Source organism: Micropterus dolomieu, linkage group LG04 (genome assembly GCF_021292245.1).
Source record: "Micropterus dolomieu isolate WLL.071019.BEF.003 ecotype Adirondacks linkage group LG04, ASM2129224v1, whole genome shotgun sequence".
Classification (NCBI taxonomy): domain Eukaryota; kingdom Metazoa; phylum Chordata; class Actinopteri; order Centrarchiformes; family Centrarchidae; genus Micropterus; species Micropterus dolomieu.
This window is the reverse complement of record NC_060153.1, coordinates 22,335,613-22,354,457: the sequence shown is the minus strand read 5'-3', so window position 1 is coordinate 22,354,457 and position 18,845 is coordinate 22,335,613. Positions and strand designations below refer to the sequence as shown.

Here is an 18,845-nt window from a genome sequence, read left to right as displayed (position 1 = left end):
AACAAAGGACTTCATCAGGGGAAAAAGTGGAATGTTTTAGACTAGCCAAGTTAATTACCTGACCTTAACCCAATAGAGCATGAATTTCACCTCCTTAAGAGGAGACTGAAAGGAGAAACACCCCGAAACAAACAAGAACTGAAAGAAGCTGCGGGAAAAGCCTGGATTGCATTTCACCTCCTTAAGAGGAGACTGAAGAGACAAACACCCCGAAAAAAAACAAGGCCTGAAAGTAGCTGCGGTAAAAGCCTGGAAAAGCATCACAAATGAAGAATGCAACAGTTTGGTGATGTCGATGGGTCGCAGGATTGAGGCAGTTATTGCAAGCAAGGGTTATACCACCAAATATTAAATGTTATTTACTTTAAGATTATTTGTTCCATTACTTTTGCTCACCTAAGAATGCTGTGGTCTAATAAAAATGGTGATAGACTGAGTTGTTTATCTAGATGTGAATATCAGGAAATAAAGTCTGAAATTCTGAACTCTTGTCTCATACTCATCTTTTGATCTTAAACCCATATGTCTTCAGTGAACAACAAAAACAAAGGAATTTGCCTTAGCGTTCCAGTACTTTTGGAGGGGACTGTATGTACACTCAGTTGTTTGAGCTCGCTCAGCCGGCCTTCAGATTCTAGTGGAATGCTCAGTAAAGTGTAAAGTCATAGCACATCAAGAGTAAGAAAATAGAGTAAAGTATTACCTCACTGCTGCAAACTCTTACTTGGCCAATGGTGACTAGTCACCTCTGCTGCTGCCAAGTGTTAGAGCTTCAGATTCATACACCTGAAACATTATCTGTCCGCGGTTCACTGGCTGCTGCTGCTAGTGTGGATGAAGATGGAGATTTACTCCTCGGGAAAAACTGTTCCATAGTTAGTTCTTGCCTATAGATGATGAAATTTCTCCAGTAATAGAATGTTTGCTGTTTTTTTTTTTTTAAATACCCAAAGGATTCAGGGGTTTTGAGAATACATTTGTGGCTGGAGACCCAGAAGCCACCCTCCGCTCCGCTGTTGGCTACAAGTCAATGTTGCTAACAGTGATCGGATCACATTTTCTTAAAATCAGCTTTAAAGTCAGCTTTGTGTGTTTGTTTGCTCCTAATGATCTTGTTATCCCAATTATTCCTAATGATTGATTTACCTTTCTCTGTTTGTTTCCACACATGCACATGTTAAATCTCAACAGTTCAACAGTATAAATGAGAATGTGAGGGTGACCGCCACAGGAAAAGGAGAAGCAACGTTAACAGTAAGAGGAAAAAAATCTATTATTATTTGGGTTGATTTTTTATTAGTATTGTTGTGTCCCTTTTGAATCTTAGATGAGGCCAAAGACAATTACTGTTCAGATTGTGAATGCATTGGAAATGATACCACACTACTAGCTGCTTTTTTATTTTCAGATCTTTATAATTTTAAGAAGAAAATGCAGACATAGGGACAAGTACATTACAGTTTATGTTTTGCAATATTAAAGCCACTAAAATTAAAATGAAAAATGTCACATATGGCCCCAAGCAAAGCCACCCACATTATTATTGTTATTGTTATTATTACAGCACAGTGTATTTTACCACATTTTGGATAAAAATGACTGATGCACATTGACAGCTTTTGTATGAAGTACCGTGAGGTGAATCAACTCATACACGACTACAATTTACAATCTGACGATAGCTGGTAAACATGCCCTGAAAGTTTTCGGGGCATGTTGTTTGGATGAATTGTAGGTTTCAGGTGGCTAGTTGAATACTGATTCTGTAGCACAGATTAACTTCTGAGGTCAAAATAGACATCTCAGAATCAAAACCATGCAAGCAAACTCAGAAATTAACATGTTGCTTTTGCAGGGATCTTGTTGTCCACTAAAACATATTCATTTTGCAGCTAATCACGCAGTACAAGTGGTCCCATTTTAACCACTTTCTGCAAAGTTTAGTCAGCCAAAGACATAGACAAACACATATATAGTCAACATAGAATAGATGGACAATATCCACTGGATAGTTGGTTGAACAGAATTTCACCTATTGGGTAAATGATCCAAGGGTGGGAGTTACCAATTGCAGTGGTTTTGGGAAGGTTAGTTTCGACTTAGAAACATTTAGATTTTATAATAAATTACAATGAGAATATTAATGCATATTAAATGAGAGGTGACACTTTAAATTTATATTTGGCCCTCTATGAGGCCCTGATTTTTCCTCCCCACTTTAAAATGCACTTTTATCTATGTTACAGATGGTGTCGATGTATTACGCTCTGCCTAAAGAAAAGGAGACTGACTGTCAGAAGTTTAACTTGTCTGTGCAGCTCCTCCCAGGTAATTTGTTGCTTTTCCCAGCAAATATTGAGACGTTGAATGACTGTTTGAACAACATACAATTAAGGCGTCTTGTTATGGTTTAAAAAATAGTTCCAAATCAGCAGGACATCAATGGACTTTGTCGCTCTTTATACTAAGTCACCTGACATTCTGTTTGACAGCCCCGAAGGCAAACTTTTCCTATGTGCAATCAAAGACAGGTTGGATAAAGAATTTCGCCTCTTACAAAAACCACAGGCTTGAAAACATGAGAAAGGAATATTATTTATATGTAGATATATGTACATGAATGGCATAAACATTATTATTATCTCGTTAACACATTAATTACACACACAGTCAGTCACATACAGTCAAACCAGGATGGGTGGAATGTTGATCAACCCGCAAATCGCCCACCCAAACAAGCAGCAGAGGGAGGCTTCAGCATGGGTGTGGGAGAAGTAGATAAACAAAAGCAAGACAAGCGAACAATTAAATGCCATAGTGAAGTGGATAACTACACACTGCGTGCTGATTAATATTGGGGAAGATGTCGGTGTTAGGAACATTCTTAAAATCGCAGCATAGTCGCTTGGCCCTGCAGGGTTGCTCTTTGTGAGTAAATGGCAGGCGCTCTATTGAGAGTAACCATGGCAACAGCTTCTGTGTGCTATACAGCTTTAGCCTATTTAACTTAAGTTAAAATTATAGGCTACATAACTTTACCTGATAGGCCTTCGTCTAGTTTTGCGGGGATTCCCTCCTGTTGATGTCCTAATTAGTAAACAGTAATAGATTCTGGAAACTCAAACAGCGAGGATCAGTCTCTCTTCCAATGATTTGTGCTGCACGTCGCATTCAAAAAGTACAAGACAATTCAGCTTCAGCGGCGGGCGTGTGTGTGAGGCAAGCTGTGAGCACAACTGCAACAGTTTCACTGGAGGGCAACCTCTTGTTGCTACGCCTTGTGCTCGACCACTTCACCTCACTCTAACAGGGACACCTGCTGAACATAGACTGTTTCTGATGATACCTGTTCAGAAAAAAACAAAAAACTGGACTCTGATGGTAACTTGTTTTAACAAGCTAGATAAATGTCAATGCCCTGGCAGTTGCAATTAGCTTTGGTTTAATATTTGATTTGATTACATTAATGTTTAAGTTGAGATTTATAAGAAATATTTTATTGCTACTGTGTAAAGGGAATACTGCTGGTAAAAAGCACCTTATTTGTTTAAAGTGTTTGCAAACCACATGTTATTGCACGTTTGTGTACATAGCAGTACATTTAAATTAAAAGTGGGCAATACACTACATTGGAATTCATTATTCAATATTGCAATTAATCGCGATGCCCAGCACTAATTTAAATGGTCACTGAATAAAACTAATGTTAGTCTTTGTACATTGAGTGTACTTCACACTGTAGACATCTGATCACAATCAAATGAATTATCAATCATATGTCTTTTTTTTTTTTTTTTTAAACAGACACATACACTCATAGCAATAATATGATCAATATATTTTCTGGTTTGTAAGAGAGGTTCACCATCTGGCCATCCATCTCATTAATCTTTGCAGTTTTTGGTGTCCAGCCGGGACCATTTTTGGCCAGGGACACAACGTCACTGTCTGACTAAATTTTGCTGGGTGTCTCTTTCTGTCTTTTGCTGTTTTATTTGGGATCTTTGTCTTGCTTGTATTTGTCTGGATTTGTTTGGTTATTTGCTGTCTGACTTTTTTTTCTGCCAAATATAATTTTTTTGAGAAATACGAGTAATCTAAATACTAAGTAGTTAATGTTTTGCTTCTACAGAGAAATTGGATGAGGATGAGAACATATACAAGCTGAAAATAGAGGTTTTGTAAGTACAATCAAGAATGCTAACAAGTGTTACAGTAGCATGGCCGCTTTCATTATTTACTTTCTTTTTGATTCATTCTTGTATTTTTGTTGTTCTTTTTTACTCTTCCAGTAGTTTTAATTTTCCAACCCTCTGAAATCAACACATGTTGAGTAGTGTATATTAATATTTAATACCTTTTATAAAGGTTGTTGGATTTTGATGAAGGGCTTATTATTATAATTATTCCATCAAGTCTGTGTACAGGTACAAGGACACGGAGCGTGATGCAACCATGTCAGTCTTGGATATTGGCTTTCTAACTGGCTTCACTGTCAACACAAATGACCTGGACTTAGTAAGAACATCAAAACATCTCTTGTTTGTTCTAACCAGAAGCACTGACGTGTGTGTGTTTCTTTGATATTTGTATTACTCATGTTGTGGGGACATAAATATTATGGGGACTCTCAATCCTTTTGTGGAGAAAAAACAATTTCCTAAAACGCCATTCATGATTTACGTTTCAGGGTTAAGACTTCAGGTAAGGTTAGGTTTAAGGTTAGGGGTAGGTGTAAATTGAGGTTAGGCTTAGCCTGTCCATAGTGAGCAGAAGTCAATGCAATGTCCTAACGTGTGTGTGTGTGTGTGTGTGTGTGTGTGTAGCTGTCCAAAGGACGTGCCCGCACCATTGCAAAATATGAGATGAACACCGTCCTGTCAGAAAGAGGCTCACTCATCATCTACCTGGACAAGGTGAGACTGTCTTCCATAATTCCCTTTTTCTCTGTGGCTCCCTTTTCAAATAAAAATGAGTTTTACTGACACGAACATTTAAATTCTTCTTGCTGGCCCAGTGGTGCTTTTCATATATATATATATATATATATATATATATATATTATAATTAGCCTGTAAGAGAGCTATCCCTCACAAAATGTAGGGAACTTTAACTGCATTTGTAAGTGGCCAGTCTGTGCTCACCGAGTGTGCTTACCTTAAAGGGTCAGTCCACCCAAATTATGTATGTGCATTTTATGGCCAGAAAACAGCTGAAATTAAAGAGGTGGTATTATGTTCAATTTCAAAATCTTAATTAGGGGTTGTACCAGAACAGGTTTACATGGTTTAATTTTCAAAAAACACCATATTTTTCTCATACTGCACATTGCTGCAGCTCTTCTTTTCCCCCTATGTGTTGTACGCTCCGCTCTTGAGCTACAAAATCTTGTTGGGAGTTGCACACGCGCAGTTCCCAGGTAAGGACTACTGGCCAATCGGAAGCAGAGAAGGGCGGGTCGTAAGAAACAAGGTAGTGTAATCCAAATCAAAGCAGCTTCAGACTGCGACCGTAACCTAGCAGATGGTATAAGTCCACAACCACACAACATCATTGTTCCACATCTTACCATAAACCACTGCAAAAATCACCATATTTCAACTCAATTTTACATAAAAATTGACCATCGTTTGCTCAGTAGCTTTCACATCAGGTGTAACTTTAGCATTATAGTTATAACTTTAGCTGTGTTAGCCAACGGTTTACAACAACTCCGCACTTGAACAGTCTGTGAAGTTACATTGCCGTGTTTATTTTAAATATAATTCACAACCAATAAAGCATACTTACAGGTTGTGATTGTGAATTTCCAGGCCCAAACAGAGTCGGACTTGCATAGTCTTTTAGGACTAAACTTTGAACTGTTGCCGGTGTTCTGACAATCTATGCTGCCTTGCTGAAAAATACTACCATAGCGCAAATCGATAGACTCGACTCTACTCGGCTCTGCTCCGTTTTCCATTGCAGATAGTACCCAGAGAGAGTACGTAGCTTGTCATCATAGCAACGCCACACACAACTGCTGCGACGTAATGTTCAATGCGACACACACACCAGGGATCCACACAGCTTTCTCTTTTTTAAGTTAAAACTTTCCACATTACTCAGAATGTCAAGACAGATAAGCAGTTTGAAAACCTTCCAGCTGTGTTTTCCTCTGCCGTTGTTCCTGCAGTGGTCTGTCTGACAGCGGGAGCAGAGGGCTCTGTGAGCGGGCGGCTGGCCGGCCTCACACGCTCCTCCCGCGGGCTAGCACAGGCTTCCCCCTCAGCCACTTGCGGAGCTCCTCAACTCCTAAAACTGTCAATATTCGAAATCTACACAGTGGATTTAGTGATGAAAGTCCATCTGAAAACTGTAAAATATAAAACTTTCCGTTGCTGGCCTCTGTCCGGAGCTCGCAATGATGATGCAGTGAATAGTGAATATTCTCTCTGACCAATCAGTAGTTTGTCATGTATCCCTCAGCTCGCTTGGAACCTCGATGGAGGTGAGGTGATACAAAAAAAAAGTACCTGGAAGCAGGTACAGGTACAACATTTACACAATGGAAAACCAAACAAAGGCGAGTCGAGGCAAAGGACCTTCTCTCGGACTAGCTTGGTTTGAGGGCGTGCCTGACCCCGTTAGCCGTTTGGCAAGCTTTTTCATTGTGACGTCACAAGAAAAAGAAGTGAAAGGCTGGACTACAAACGAGCTGTTTTCAAGCGGTTCAGAGCAGAGTTTTCTGTGGGAGATGGGAACTCCCTTTGGGCTGAACTTTGGGCTTTTTCACTTTGGAAACCTGTTACATGCACAGAAAAGATATATAACTCAATAAAGGAGAGGGGAAAAGCCAAAAAGCATAATACCACCTCTTTAAGTTGTGTTTCTCTGTCGTACACATACTGTTCTTCCGATGGACGTCTCTCAACAGGTTTCTCACACCCGACCAGAGGAGATCACTTTTAAGATCCATCAGAAGCTGAAAGTGGGCGTCTTACAACCAGCTGCTGTGTCTGTCTATGAATACTATGAACGTGAGTCTCAGATATGCAACCTCAGACAGACATACATTATCTCACAAAAGTGAATATACCCCTCACATTTGTGTAAATATTTGATTACATCTTTTCGTGTGACAACTCTGAAGAAATGACACTTTGCTACAATGTAAAATAGTGTACAGCTTACACACTAGTATAATAGTGTAAATTAGCTGTCCCCTCAAAATAACACATCACACAGCCATTGATGTCTAAACCTCAACAAAAGTGAGTACACCCCTAAGTGAAAATGTCCAAATGGGGCCCAAAGTGTCAATATTTTGTGGGGCCACCATTATTTTCTAGCACTGCCTTAACCTTGAGCATGGTGTTCACCAGAGCTTCACAGGTTGCCACTGGAGTCCTTTTCCTCCTCCATGATGACATCATGGAGCTGGTGGATGACCTTGCGCTCCTCCTCCTCCTTCAGTTTGAGGATGCACCACAGATGCTCAATAGGGTTTAGGTCTGGAAACATGCTTGACCACTCCATCACCTTTACCCTCAGCTTCTTTAGCAAGGCAGTGGTCGTCTTGGAGTTGTGTTTGGGGTCGTTATCATTTTTGAATACTGCCCTGCGGCCCAGTCTCAGAAGAGAGGGGATTATGCTCTGCTTCAGTATGTCACAGTACATGTTGGCGTTCATGGTTCCCTCAATGAACTGTAGCTCCCCAGTGCCGGCAGCACTCATGTAGCCCCAGAGCATGACACTCCCGCCACCATGCTTGACTGTAGGCAAGACACACTTGTCTTTGTACTCCTCACCTGATTGCCGCCACACACGCTTGACACCATCTGAACCAAATCAGTGTATCTTGGTCTCATCAGACCACAGCACATGGTTCCAGTAATCCATGTCCTTAGTATGCTTCAGCTAAATGTTAGGGGGCTTTCTTGTGCATCATCTTTAAAAGACGCTTCCCTCTGGCACGACAGCCATGCAGACCAATTTGATGCGGTGTGCAGCGAATGGTCTGAGCACTGACAAGCTGACCCCCACCCCTTCAACCCCTGCGGCAATGCTGGCAGCACTATTCCCACAGAGAACCTCTGGATATGATGCTGAGCACGAGCACTCAACTTCTTTGGGCGACCATTCATAATATTTTTTATATTTTTAAGTCTGCCTGACCTATACTCTGCTGTGCTCCCCTTCAGACTGTACTGAATGAGACAAGTGCACTGCACTTCATCAGAGGTGCAAACCAAATTCGAAACTAATACTTCAGGCTGAAATCTCAGCAAAATCCATATTTTAACTTCTGCAGCTCAGAATTTTTGCCATGAGGTGCCAAGTTGAACTTCCAGTGACCAGTATGAGTAGTGTGTGAGAATGATAACACCAAATTTAACACACCTGCTCCCCATTCACAACGGAGACCTTGTAACACTCATGAGTAGGGTTGGATATTGTTTAAAATTTTTTACGATTCCAGCACCCTTGAAGTGATACAGATACCAATAGAGTACTTCATTCGATACCTTGTGTGAAATGTTGAAGCCATAGTAGTATTTTTATTGTTATGGACAAGCAAGGAGAAATATTTCTTTTTTCTTTTTTCAAATAATAATAAATACAACCCCCAATTAAGATTTTGAACCCGAAAATTAACATAATACCACCTCTTTAATTTGCTGTTTTCTGGACAAAATGTAAAAATATAAAAATATTGGGAAATTGTAAATTGCTCCTCAACCTAGTTAGGTCATGCTCATAAGAAGGACAACAGCTTGGGAGTTTTTTTGTATTGGAATGAGAGAGGAGGAGTGAAACAGCTTAGTTACCACATGAGTTGTGGAAAACAAATTGAAGTTATATTTTTAACACGTTTGTTAGAATTATTTTGATACCTTTAATAAACTGAAACTGCTTTTTCCTTTAGAGGTGAGTCGCAAACCTTCTGTAAAAAAGACGACAGTAATAAGTTAAAAATGAGTAAGGAGTCTGTTTAAACATGTCACTAAACTACACAAGAGCGTTGAAATGATCTGATGGAATGCAGCGACTGATTGGTGACATAAAAATGTACAGAAGAGCGTTAAGATACCAAAAGATCAAACCAACAGAAAGCTAAGATTGTGGTGATAAACTTGCAATACGAATATGCCTGAGACACCAAATTTACACTGTTATACATGCTGTACACTCACTACTTTACATTGTAGCAAGGTGTCATTTCTTCAGTGTTATCACATGAAAAGATGTAATCAAATATTTACAAAAAAGTGAGGTGAGATACTGTATATCAACGAGTGCTCATGGCTGAACAACTAAATAATTTGTCGGTGTCTTTCAAAAACCATTTATGTGAACATTTTCTAATCTGCAAAGTCTATAGTTGGTCAGGAGCACAATACAATTTATTCATTGCTGCAAATGAAATAATCTGTAAGGATAATATAGGATTAACTGTGAGACACATTTTTAAGATATTTAATGCCTGTTTGCAGATGTACGGTGATCCTGTGACCAATCAACACAAAATAGTTTTCAAATATCTGTCTTTCCTGTTGCAGAGATACAGTGTGTGAAATTCTATCACCCAGAGAGAAAAGCTAGACAGATGCTGAGGCTCTGTACAAATGATGAATGCATATGTGCTGAAGGTAAACAAGATGTCATAAACCTACCTTTTTTTTTAAATCTGAAACTCTTGAAGGAACACTCAAAACTCACTTAGTTGAGGCTTTTATCCAAAGCTTCTTACAATTGCGATATATGTCAGAGATGTCTCTGGAGAAGCTACGGTTTAAGTGTCTTGCTTAAGGACACATTGGTGGATGTGTTCTAGTGCAAATCAAACCCTGATCTCCCACAGCAAATGCATGTGTCTTAACCACTGCACCATCACCACCCAGATGTGTATACTTTTTAATTACATTTTGCTTCTATTCATCCACTCACTAACAAACTATTTCTCACAAATGGATGACTTCACAATCTCAGAGAATATTTCAGTGTTTTTTTTAAATTATGATTATTAATTAATTAATCACTCTAAGTAAACCACCTTATTTAATCTTCCCTTTATAACAGTAAAGGGAAGATTAAATAAGTAAACGAGGGAGTGATGTCAGTTTGGACCTAGTGTATTTGGTTCAGCTGCTGCTGATTGGACACGAGAATTTGATTAGTCTGAAGTTTTTCAAGATTTATAAAAACATTGAACAAACGACAGCTACATACATACATACAGACATGCTCATGTGTTCATTCATTTGAGTGATCAGTTGTGCATTTACTATATTCCTGTATTTCCAGAGAACTGTAGTATGCAGAGAAAGGGCAAAATCAGCAATGATGAGCGCATTGCCAAAGTTTGTGAGAGCACATCAACCAATAAAATTGATTTTGGTAAGTACACAGTAGGAGTGAAGTTTTCCTGTCACCTATGCCCCCTAATATACAATCATTTGCATTTAATCACTGCCACCCAGTGTCCAAAAGACTAATATAAAAATTAGGGCTGGGCACGTTAACGAGTTATTATTGCGTTAACGCATTCATTAATTAACGCCGACAATTATTTTATCGCACGTTAACAGAGTTTTTCAAAACATTATTATTATTTTGAAAGTCCGTTGCTCACTGGCTCTGAATACACATACAGTCAAACCATGGGTCACAGGATGGGCGGGATGTTGATCAGCCTGCAAATCACCCTGCAAATCACCCACCCAAACAAGCAGTGGAGGGAGGCCTCGGCAGACAACGCTGTCATCTTTTTTCCATATTTTTCCACCCGCGATCCGTTATCACGGTAGCAGGTGAGCCGCTTGCGTGTTAATGACGCAGCCTATCAAACAACAACAGAACAGACTGTTTCTGGTGCTCCCTGATAAAAGATACCTGATGGCGAAGAACTTCCTTTAACTAAATGAGTATATAAAGAATAAACTGAGGTAATTCTATTTGGCCCTGAAAGCTCTGTCATTAGCTTAAGTAACTCACTGACTGACTGAAGAATTTAGGTGATTTTATGGATACTTCTTTGAATTTTAACAAGCAAATCAGTAGTGTCGTGAAGTGCAGTTTTTATCAACTTAGAACCATAGCCAAATTGAAGCCATTTTTATCCCATAGAGGCCTGGAAACAGTTATACATGCGCTTTCCACCTCATGGCTGGACTACTGAAATTCCCTGTTTATGGGGCTGACCCATTCAGCACTTTCCCGACTACAAATGGTTCAAAATGCAGCTGCCAAATTTTTAACTGGAACAAAGAAAAGACAACACATTACTCCGGTCTTGTCTCACTTGCACTGGTTACCGGTAAAATACAGAATAGATTATGAAATGTTATTATTTGTTTTTAAAGCCCTCAATGGCTTAGCCCCACAATACATTACTGATACGCTAATTCCATATTCTGCACCTAGGTCGCTCAGGTCATCTTCACAACAACTCTTCTTAGTCTCCTTCTCACGCCTTACAACCAAAGGTGACCCAACATTGAGAACTTCAAATCTAATTTAAAGACCTAAATTTTACCTTATTTTATTTATTTATTTTAATCCATTTTAATTTGACGTTGTTCTTACTTACTTTCTTTTAGCGTCTTTGAATTTTATCTCTACCAAGTTCTCCATATTCCTTTTATTAATGTGTATGGTGCACTAGTGTTTCATTGTGTAGTTGGATATACAGTGATATATACTCTTTGTTCTTTTGTTCGTTTATACTTGTATTTGGGTGTATTGTGTTCTTGAAAAACACTTTGGGTCAACTCCTGTTGTTTTTAAATGTGCTATATAAATAAAGCTAACTTGACTTGACTTGACTGATGCTGATAGACTCTGATGGTAACTTGTTTTAACAAGATAGATAAAAGGTAATTCCCTGGCAGTGGCAAATAGCTTTGGTTTAATATTTGATTTGATTACAGTAATGTTTAAGTTGAGATTTACAAGAAATATTTTATTGCTACTGTGTAAAGTTAATACTGCTGGTAAAAAACACCTTATTTGTTTAAAGTGTTTGCAAACCACATGTTATTACACTTTTGTGTATATAGCAGTGAATTAAATTAAAATTGCGCAATACACTACTTTTGAATTCATTATTCAATTTTCCGCATAACAATGCGATTAAAAATTTTTATCGTTGCCCAGCACTAATAAAAATAACCAAATAAAATAAAATATCATGCCAACAATAAACATAAATGGCTCCTACAGTAAGTGTGTTTTTTTTCCTCAGTGTGTGTGTATGTGTGTGTGTGTGTGTGTGTCTGAGAGAAAGACAGAGAGAGAGAGTGTGTTTGAGAAAGCAAGTGAGTTAACAATCTGCAACTTGTCTCCTCTCAGTGTACAAAGTGAGAGTGAAAGAGTGTATACATGGTTTGTCCAGTGACATGTACACCATTCGGATAGTGGGAGTCATTAAGGAAGGTGGGTATTAATTTCTTCTTTCCTTTATGGCCATTTTCTATCCATTCCTCCCTATGGTGTCTCTAAGCAGACAGAAATATCCATTGTCATTAATACATAAAATGTCTATTCTATGTAGTTCAACTGACCTTGACGTTTTTCTACAGAAATGTTTCTTAAAGAGGCTTTAAAGTGACAGAACAATCTCCCAGACTGTTTTCAGACAGGCAGAAAAGTTCTTACCAATTTATGCATGATTTGAGGGAGAATGTGCTTATGAGTAATGATCCTACATGAAACCTGTTACATAGTTAATGATGTTATCTTGTTTTCTCTGTTTTTAAATTACAGATAGTAATGATCCGGGCCCTCTGGGTAAACTACGCAATTTCCTCGGTCCTCTTCACTGCAGAGAAGCTTTAGATCTGAGAACAGGCAAAACCTACCTCATCATGGGCACATCCACATATTTTTACAACAACGGACAGAGTGAATTGTAAGTTTGTTCTGTGTATATGAGTCGTGTGTAATATTGTAACCATTAAAACAAGTTTACAGTTTCCCTGCTTGCTTCCTGTCACTGAATCAAGTTAGATTAGATTAGATTTAACTTCATTGTCATTCTGCAGAGTACAGGTCCAGAGCTAATGAAATGCAGTTAGCATCTAACCAGAAGAACAGAAATATATATTTTTTTCAGATGAGTACAGTTATGCTGTATCTTATAATATATTGTAAGTCTTATGCATTGATGAGTGCAAAGCAGGGTGAAGACTGTGTAGGCATCTCTATGTGCACATGCTTTTTGGGGCACGAGCTGCAGTAGCCTTGCATGCAAAATGGCTAAGTGAAGAAATCATCTGTCATTTGGCTTCAGTGACCTTTCTGTAATAAGCACATGAAACATTTATTATAGCTGAGACTGAATTAAATGCATCTAAAAGTTGGATAATACTTCAGAAAAATCAATTTGTTTCAGCTATGGTATTTCTATATATCTAATTTATTACTAACATGTTATAGGTTGTAGTACAGATTGTAATAGTGACGTTGAAGACTTCTCTTTCCCTTTGAAAAAGTACCTAGCCACATGAAGACTTAATGTATTTTTCACTTTGCTGTCCTCAGGTATCAGTCTGTACTTGGTGAGAGAACCTGGATTGAGTACTGGCCCACAGATGCAGAGTGTCAAACTGTGGAATACACATATGTCTGTTTGGGCTTGGAAGTGATGGTCCAGCATTATGAGATGTTTGGATGTCAGCTATAGTGAAACCCTAATACAATCTTCTTTTCAAATTGTTTTTTGTTTTGCATTTTTCGTTCTATGTGTAACTTTCACCACCATGATATTTACAGCAATGGCTGCAAACAATGCCGTTACAATGTTACACTGCATTGATTAAATTGTAATGGTCTTAATCTCAGTGTCTGTCCTTTTTAAGATTACCTGTTGTTTAATGTAAAAAATTACAAAAGCAATTATTTTCTGGTTACTGTATAACAGGCTTTGATAAGTTCAACTAGAAATAGAAAAGTAGTTTTAGATACGCAAGTTCAATACGCTGGTGCAACTACGCTGAAGAGGACACTGCCCGCCGCTACCGGGAATATTTCTTTCCAACATGAGCTCACTGCAATAAACTGGACAAACTTCAGCTACTGGTGGGGAAAACCAGAGACTTTTATTCATCTTCTGTTCTGTGCTTTGCGGAGATGTGGCTGTGTGGACTGATACCATACTCTGCGCTGCAGCTGGCTGGCTGCCAACTCCACAGTGCGGACTGCAACTCTTCTTATCCATTCATGGTGACAACTAGTCAACTAGGGATGGCTCGATACCACTTTTTTATATCCAATTCCGATACCGCAACTTTGAGTATCTGCCGTTACCGATAACAATCCGATTGTCTTAAACAACTAAATTTATAAAAATAAATTTGTATGGATTCATTTTGCTTAACATCATGCTCAAACTGTGAAACAAATATTCCACCTCCCTAGAGGAAGAAATACATAGCTCACAACATGACTCAGTTTTGCAATACTGATGTTTTTTTTATTTAAATTTTTTCACACACAACTCATAGCAGCATTTCTGATTGGTCAGCACTATTCAAACTTTCCAAATGAAATTTAAAGTGCCACTTTGTGCAAAAGTTTAAATCTGAGTATTTAGAATACCTAGGTAATGTAAGTCTAGTGTAGAATACTGGATATAGCTCAACAGACTCAATGCTTAGTATAGACTATACATACCTCCATGACATGCAATGTAAACCATAACTTAAAAAAACTATAACTTAACAAAATAATAGCAGCACCAGTAAAAAATGTATTGTAGACATAGCATCTTAAGGCACTGACTCTAGGCTTTACACCTGACATCATATTAGCTGCAGTGAAAGGGTCTAAGGGTATGAAACAGTGCAAGTACTAACTTTTCTTTCACATGTAACCTCTGGGATGGAACTTTATGTAAAACATTTGTATTAAAGTAAACATTGAAATTCCAGCTAAATGATAATTGCAATGTAAATTAAAATATCTGGTTCAAGTGCTCCCCTACGATGATAAGAACTAACTGCCTGAGCTTTGAACTTTCACAAAAAACACTGCCTCAGCTTTTCTACAGTCCTTCTGTGATCCTAGGTATTGAAACATACTATTCCACTTCGTTCGTACATCTTGTTGCAGACGCTTGGGCAACATATTCACCTACACTTGAATGTCCAAATTTGAATACAAATAGTAGTATTTAACCATTTGCATTTTAGAAAGATTAAACTGGCCCGGATTTCCTGGGACAGACCCAAACTGTATTAGATGTCATCAAGCCCCCGCTACTTTAGGCCATATGTCCTGGACATGTCCAAGATTAGGCATTAATACATTTTCCTACATATGTAGAAGAAGGATTGACCCCGACCCAGTTATTGCAACTTTTGGGACTGTACCTAGCAACAGCAGAATATCCATACATCAATCAGATTTGATTGCATTGTCAACACTACTACTACTAGCCCGGTGGCTTATTGTTCTTAGTTGGAAATTCCCAACCCCTCCATCTCATCCACGCTGTATACGTAAGGTCATGTCAGCACTCAGACATGATAAATTCAGATGCACGGCTCAGGGCTCCTCAAGAAAGTTTAAAAAAACATGGTATCCCTTCATTATGCCAACCAATTTGATGCAAGCACTTTGGATTAACAACACTTGTGTCTAGCACCCCCCCCACCCCCCCCCCGTATTTTATTTTATTTTATTTTATTTATTTTCCCCTCCAGTTATTTAAGCTACTTTTGACTGTTTTAGCTATGTTGCCTCTGTTCGTTTATCATATGTTTGTGTATGTTACATTATGTTAGGTCAGGTCGCAGGGGCAGCAGCTCCAGCAGGGGACCCCAAACTTCTCTTTCCGGAGCCACATTAATCAGCTCTGCCCCTCTCTTCACCCGAGTGTCCAAAACATGCGGCCTCAAATCAGATGAAACGATTACAAAATCGATCATCAATCTTCGGCCTAGGGTGCTCTGGTACCACGTACACTTATGAGCGTCCTTATGTTCGAACATGGTGTTCGTCATAGACAATCCATGACTAGCACAGAAGTTTGACAACAAACACCCACTCGGGTTCAGATCAGGGAAGCCGTTCCTCCCGATCAGGGTCCATCCGCTATCAAGGAGTACGGTTCCAGAACCGAGACTGTGCGTGGAGGTTAGTCCCACCAGATCTAATTGGTAGCGCTCCACCTACCGCACACGTTCCGGCTCCTTCACCCACAGAGAGGTGACGTTCCACGTCCCCAGAGCCAGCCTCTGCCGCCCGGGTCTGGCTCGTTCTATTGGCTGTTTCCGCACAATTATCAGTGCTGATAAGCTATTACTCATTACTTGTAACCAATCAGCTAGTACTGTGGGCGGGACATTGCTCCATAGATTGGTGAGTACAGACGGAGAGAAGCGGCAGCGTCAGAGCCAAGGGAGTGCATTTATTTAAATTAATTAATTATATAGGCTACCTGTTTTTAAAATGACAGATGCAGATTTTTGGGAAAATGCCAGCCTGATTATCGGCAAACTATGTCACAAACCATGCAACACTTGAGGGAAGGATCCGATTCTCTGTTTCTCTTTTTTAACAGTCATATATTGGCTGTTAAAAACACCAATGCAGATATATCTGCAAGTAGCTGCCGATAATAACTGCAAAAGGTGTTGTGTTTAAACGAACTTGCTCACACACACATGTGCCTGGGCAGTTAGATACAGAAAGGAGCACATACACTCAGAGCTGTAGATGTCTATGAAGATTCTCAGTCATCCAGGTCATAGTTATCCAATGAAGGTTAAAATGAAGGGCAACTGGACTTGGTTGAAGCTACTAGAAGACGTTTCGTCCCTTATCCAAAGGACTTCTTCAGTTCTGAACTGCTTCAGTTCTGAGCTGTAGAGTTTTAACACTGTGATCCTAACTTTACACTATAAAATAACACTTTAAATGATGAAAATGTAGATCACCATTGCTCTAGTAATTAATGACAATAATTTAGGCTATAATGCTCCAAAATAATTCACAACACTTTTCACACAGACATGTGTCTGACATCTGTTTCTACCAACTTCCCGGCTCATTCAGCGCAGCGAGCCACGTATTGGCACAATACTCCCCGAAAAAAAGGCAGCTTCACACCGCATGCTGGAAAGGTAAACTCCCACTGCAACATTACTGTAATATTTTTATCAGGTTGAACTAATCCATGATCGTTACATGATCACGTGACATTTACTGCATTTAGCCAACATGCTACATCAGCGTTAGCTCGTCTGCTGCTTTTCAGTAACTAACAACACTATTACTATTTGTGTATCTTTCACCGGAGGCTCAGCATTGTGAGCACAGCTAAATGTTTTGGATGATAACAAAACGGTTAGTGAGTGAGAATGAATATTATGAGATTGTAGCCACACTTTGTAACAGTTAGACAGTTTGTTGCAGTATAGAGTGTTTGCACCTACATCACAGTTTGGCCAGTTACCTGGATGCGGCGCCTTATTGGAGGTACTCGGGAGTAAACAATAGCATGGATTGCACGATAAATGACGAATTTGACAACACAAACAAATTTACAATGTCTAAACCACCGAAAAAATGTGTGTAAGCTGCTAAATCATACAGAGAAGGACTTAGTAAGCGCTATTTTCACAAACTGTGGTTAATAGGTGATACAGATCCATGTGAGCTGGCTCCTTTGTCTTGGACTGACGACCCGACAATTATTTCCTATTTCCACGTAGTGAACTACCTTGTTTTTTGCCAATCCCATACACAACTGAAGACCTTAAATGCTATAAAGGTTTGGATGCCTACAACCAGATGGTGTGTGGATGGGTGAGAGAGGCACAGCATCAACTTATCAATGACTTGTGTTGTGAAAGCCAAGGTAGGTTTTGCACCAGCTAACTCTTCAGTGAGTTTATTAAAGAAATAAGGAGAGGCTTTATTCTTACATTCTTATTCTTATTCTCTTCTATTCTTCTTATTTTTGGTTGTCTTGTCTTTTATGCAGGTACTTCATTCCCAACGAATAAAAAAACACTGGAACCCTGGATGATTGCAGAAAAGTCTGGGAGGATTCTTGGAGCCCACTGTACTTGTATGACTGGCCTGGGGGAGACATACACTCTTGTTGCTATTTTGTTGTTTCTGATTGAAGCAATGGTCAAGTTGAGGGACTCAAAGCAGGAAAAGGCATATTGGATGTTACCCACTCCAATGTCAAAGGAAGAGTACAAGGACAAACTCAGCTTGGAGTGTGCAAACTGGAATCTGCCTATTTTGTTGTTTGGACAGAGAAAGACTCGCATGTTGAACGCATTTTGTTTGATGAAGACTTCTGAGACATGATAATGTCTGTAAAGCAAGCATATTTTTGAAACAGTCGGCAAGTTCTACACTAGGCTTTCATCGACCATGGCTAGTGTGCAAAACCTGGTGTATCTGTCCCTGCTGATTCAGATGTTTCTGATAATGCTGCAAGTACCAGTGGGCAAGAAAAAAGCTGGTGATGTAAAAATTACTAATAAGCGATTTCATTGAAAAACTACATATAGCCCCTTTAAACACTCTGGGCCAGCACATGACATTTGATAATTCAGGAAAATGTGGATTAATGTGGTCTTCCTGTATCCGCTGGCAGTAGAACTTGTCAAAGAGCTATATAGACATTTTATTCTCAGTTGTTCAGATTCCTTGAGATTAACTGGATCAGACAGCAGAGAGTAGAAGTAAAAGTGCAGGAGGAGGGAGGTAAGTGTGTAAAAGGAGAGTGCTGCAGAGCAAGAGTCTCCAATAACAGCAGATATGGGATCAGGCGGGAGGATGACTCCGCACCGGCTGTTGGCCTTTCTGGTCTTTTTCATTATGACTTCTCTGGTTGATGG

The 18,845-nt window shown here is 39.2% G+C and overlaps 1 protein-coding gene across 4 annotated transcripts in view; it reads left to right on the top strand.

Moving 5' to 3' along the window:
• Positions 1 to 13,818, top strand: part of LOC123969418 (complement C3-like) — a 94,925-nt gene extending 81,107 nt beyond the window's left edge. For 3 of the 4 annotated variants that reach the window (XM_046046796.1, XM_046046797.1, XM_046046795.1), the window contains 11 exons: positions 1,192 to 1,254; positions 2,247 to 2,328; positions 4,133 to 4,181; positions 4,428 to 4,518; positions 4,827 to 4,916; positions 6,917 to 7,019; positions 9,543 to 9,632; positions 10,288 to 10,380; positions 12,334 to 12,417; positions 12,748 to 12,892; positions 13,525 to 13,818. In XM_046046796.1, the coding sequence (XP_045902752.1) occupies positions 1,192 to 1,254; positions 2,247 to 2,328; positions 4,133 to 4,181; positions 4,428 to 4,518; positions 4,827 to 4,916; positions 6,917 to 7,019; positions 9,543 to 9,632; positions 10,288 to 10,380; positions 12,334 to 12,417; positions 12,748 to 12,892; positions 13,525 to 13,666 (1,032 nt within the window). In that variant the 3' untranslated portion in view covers positions 13,667 to 13,818. Of the gene's footprint in view, positions 1 to 1,191; positions 1,255 to 2,246; positions 2,329 to 4,132; positions 4,182 to 4,416; positions 4,519 to 4,826; positions 4,917 to 6,916; positions 7,020 to 9,542; positions 9,633 to 10,287; positions 10,381 to 12,333; positions 12,418 to 12,747; positions 12,893 to 13,524 lie in introns of those variants that run through there. The other variant, XR_006824727.1, reaches the window with a different exon arrangement.
• Positions 13,819 to 18,845: the final 5,027 nt, after the last annotated feature.